The sequence below is a fragment of the Echinops telfairi genome, unplaced genomic scaffold, assembly GCF_000313985.2.
Source record: "Echinops telfairi isolate 266 unplaced genomic scaffold, ASM31398v2 ScPeMD7_2010;HRSCAF=2546, whole genome shotgun sequence".
Lineage (NCBI taxonomy): Eukaryota > Metazoa > Chordata > Mammalia > Afrosoricida > Tenrecidae > Echinops > Echinops telfairi.
Window position 1 is genome coordinate 7,359,906 of NW_022105908.1, and position 4,389 is coordinate 7,364,294.

The 4,389-nt window shown below is 41.3% G+C and overlaps 1 protein-coding gene across 1 annotated transcript in view; it reads right to left on the minus strand.

Annotated features, from left to right (window-relative positions):
• The window catches only part of SPECC1 (sperm antigen with calponin homology and coiled-coil domains 1), a 369,887-nt gene that overhangs the window by 28,922 nt on the left and 336,576 nt on the right, over positions 1-4,389 (minus strand). Inside the window, exon 13 of the mRNA XM_045293384.1 lies at positions 2,442-2,558. Coding sequence (XP_045149319.1) covers positions 2,442-2,558 — 117 coding nt within the window. The remainder of the gene's footprint in view (positions 1-2,441; positions 2,559-4,389) is intronic.

Consider the following 4,389-nt stretch of genomic DNA (forward strand, 5'->3'; position numbering starts at 1 on the left):
TGATCCCAATTCTATTTTACAAATCTGGCTAGACCAGAGGATGTACACTGGTACAGATAGGAACTGGAAACACAGGGAATCCAGGAAGGATGATCCCTTCAGGACCAGTGGTGAGAGTGGTGATACTGGGAGAGTGGAAGGAGGGTGGGGTAGAAAGGGGGAACTGATGACAAGGATCTACATATAACCTCTCCCTGGGGGATGGACAACAGAAAACCGGGTGAAGGGAGACATCGGATAGTGTAAGACATGACAAAATAATAATAATTTATAAATTATCAAGGGTTCATGAAGGAGGGGAGAATGGCAAAGGGGGGGACGACAATAAAATGAGGAGCTGATACCAAGGGCTCAAGCAGAAAGCAAACGTTTTGAGAATGATGATGGCAACAAATGTACAAATGTGCTTGACATAATGGATGTATGTATGGATTGTGATAAGTGTTGTACGAACCCCCAATAAAATGATTTAAAAACAAAACAAAGATTGGGCAGTGTTCTGTTGCATTGTGCACAGGGTGACCATTATCTAAATGAGATTCTCCATTATCCACCCAAGAGCACTTTGCTTCTCTCATTGATTTTTTTTTAAAAACAAACACAATTAAAGCATGTTTCTTTATAGTTTTACTTATAATGGATTTACTCCCCAATTTCTTGTCTGCTTATCTCACGAGGACAAAGATTACATGTCTTTATTGCTGACTGTTGTCTTTGTTAGTTTGCATGATGCATAAAGACTTGGTGAGTGAAGAAGTGCAGAGTCTAGCATAGCATTTTCCACAGGATACACTCTATGGGACATAGTTTTATGGGATGTTTGAGGTCAGGAGTTGTTAAAGCACAGCCTGTGAACCAAATCTGAGCTGCAGCCCTATTTTTGAAAATAAGGTTTTATTGGTATACAACCGTACTTATTCGCTTACACGTTGTCAACGGCAGAGAATAACTAACCTCCAGAGCCTGCCTTTAACCTGAAGTTTGCCCATCTTAACCTTTACTATAAGTGATTATATATGTATTTTAAAAAGGTTCGGTGGATCTAAACTATCTTGGATTACACAAAGTCACCTAAGTTCCTTCTATGTAGGACTTCTTGAAGTCTTTAATGTGCAGATGTGTACTCGGAATATCTGAAAAATGATATTTTATTCATGCATGGATATTTACCTTTGTTACAACTAAATACATGAATGGGGTGGAATCCACAGCGGGAAAAGTGATGGAAAACTTCTCTGGCATTACCAGGCACCTTGGAGAAATGACTCATTGGTCCTGGAAGCTCAAGACTATAGTTTCGGGGGACACTAAAGTCAACTGGCATAACACAGTCCACATGGTTTACAACCCACTTTGGTGAAAAGTAACCGGGGTCTTAAAAGTTTATAAGTAGTCATCGAAGGTGCAGCTATGGGTCTCTCTCTATCCAGAGGAAAGAAGAGTGATCACAATTGTAGACACATAAAAATAATGAGGCCAAAGGTGTAATGGACCATGCAAACATCAGTCTCCACAACCCCGAGACCAGAAGAACTAGATGGTGCCCAGCTCCGTGATCAACTCTCTGAAAGGGATCACTATTACAAAGTCTTGAACAGATTGGGAGACAGACAGGATGCAGAACAAGACTCAAAATCATGAAGGCGACCAGGCTTGCTGTCTTATAGAGACTGGTAGACCTCCTGAATCTATGGCCCTCAGTCACGTTTCAGGTCTGCAACCGAACTTATTCTACAAGTTCTGTTTTTGGCCAAACACTAGGCAAGTTTATAAGGGAAACAATAACACTCGTGAGGTAAGCATTCTTTAGAATAATCAATGATTTGAGATAAAAAGAGCAGCACTTACCCAAGGACGAAGTTCAAAGGGCTAAGAAAGAATGGAGACCGGACGCACGGGGGAAGTGTGATGGTGATGCCACACTGATGGGAATGCGGTGAATGAGATGAGATAGAACGTGTATGGATCACTGACTGTAAAACTGAGGTAAGCTACCCAATTAACAATAAAAAGCCTTTTAAAAAAATGATAGAATATACAGCTTCTCAGGTTTGTTTGAGCTGGTTTTTTGGAATAGAACGGACAAATGTAAACCAAAGTCTTTCAGTAACTCTGAAAGTGAGATTCTATCAGACTAACAGGTATTTCTGCTACCACAGTAAACTGCACTTTCAAGTTAACAAGGAATGTATAGTGAGAAGGGAAACTGAGAAGTGTTGACTAAGAACGAGACGGCTGTGCCTGGTATCAATTAAGGGAGCTTCAAAAAGATCATGGAAAGCAGAATTAAAAGACTTTTCCAGGAACTTTTTAAAGTCCTTGCAAATCTTACTTTCTACTTCTGGTCTAGCGAATCCACCCACATTAGAAGGTATCACTAGAATTAGGAATTCCCTTGTATTTTCTGGAAGACAAGCAAATGTGACTCAGCAGTAACTTACCTTCTCCTGGCTATTCAGCTCCTGGTACGGGATGTGGGCAGGCAGGTAGGTATGGAGCAGAGCACAGAAGGCCAAACCATCACTCCAGCTGCTGCTGAAGTTGGTGATATCAATGTTCTGTGGGGAAAAAGCAGCATTAACCACCGAAGTATGCAAAGTAACAAAACTTAAATGGGACTGTGTTAAGACAAGTACAGTATACTGATAACCGTATAGTTTTCAGTAAGGCAAGATACAAATCAGCTACTCAAATCTGCGAGGAGTACATTTAATTTTAGTAACAGGACTGGTCTGATGGTGCCTCTAGGTCTATTCAGAAAATGAAAATAATGAAGGCACTGCCATCGTGTTGACTTCTGACTCCTCGTGATCTTAGAGGCGAGAACAGAACTGTCTCAAAGGAAACTCCAAAGGGTTTTGGAGGCTGTGAGTTTTGTAGAGGCGCCGGTTGGAACTGCTGGCCCTGTCGTTCACAGCCCAGTGCATAACCCACCATGACACCAGTAGCACAAAGAAAAAGCATCATGTTCAAAACACTAGGGAATGTTTGTCCTCCCATTCTAAGCATATTGGTCTATTAAAGGTTCTGATACAACTCATTCTCAAAACAATTCGTCTCATAGGCTTATTTAACCAAGAAAGAACCACCACCACCACCACCATCACAATTCATGGCACCACTTAAAACAAGTAGACCAAGATCAAGTTGAAGCTCTTCGAGGACTACCTAGATGGTCTTGAACTGGCTCCTGCTACTCCACACCTCTCCCCACAACTGGAGAGGATTATCAGCAGAAAAGACAACCCACCCTGCCCAGCAATCTACTTGTTAGCTCCCCCAAATCACCAGTGACTGGGAAGCTTTACCGGTAAAAAAGTTAGGTGGGTTACAAGAAACCAAGAGTGACCTCAATAAATGGAAGAACATCCCATGCTCGTGGATTGGCAGACTCAATATAGTAAAGATGTCCGTTCTGCCCAAGGCACTATATAAGTTCAGTGCTATCCCGATACGAATACCACCATCCTTCTTCAAAGAATTGGAAAAACTGATTACCAACTTCATATGGAGGGGGAAGAAGCCCAGAATTAGCAGAGAACTCCTCAAGAAGAAGGACAAAGAAGTTGGAGGGCTTGCACTACCTGACTTTAGCACATATTATACGGCTACAGTAGTCAAAACAGTGTGGTACCAGTATAATGACAGATATTCAGACCAATAGAAAAGAGCTGAAGACCCAGAAATAAAAACATCAGCATACAGGCAACTGATCTTTGATAAGGGCCAAAAAATATCAAATGGGAAGCAGATACCCTCTTCAATACATGGTGCTGGAAAAAATGGAAATCTACCTGCACAAAAATGAAGCAAGACCCTTACCTCACTCCATGCACAAGAATAAACTCAAGGTGGATCACAATCCATGAGATAAAACCCAAAATAATTAGGGCCATTAATGAGGGAATTGGGACAAACCTGAGAACCTTGCACAGGGAATCCACAGGCTATTGGAAATAGGGAAGGATACAAACACAGAGGAGTCACAAAGAGACAAGTGGGATGTACTGAAGATAAGTCACCAGCATACATTGAAAGAATTCACCAAGAGAGTAATACGAGAGCCCACCGAGTGGGAAAACATCTTTAGCAATGACACACCAGACAAAGGCCTTATTACTAAAATCTACAATACTTTGCAAGCTTACAATAAGAAAAAAACTAATTGCCCACTTGAGAGGTGGACAAAGGACCTGAATGGAAGTTTCATAGTCTGAAAGCTGAATGGCCAACCAACATATGAGAAAATGTTCCCAATCATTAGCCATAAGAGAAATGCAAATTAAAACAACAATGAGATACAACCTAACACGCTCAAAAATAGCCCAATTCAAAAAATCAGAAAGCAACAAGTGTTGGAGGGGCTGTGGTGAGATAGGAACTCTCATC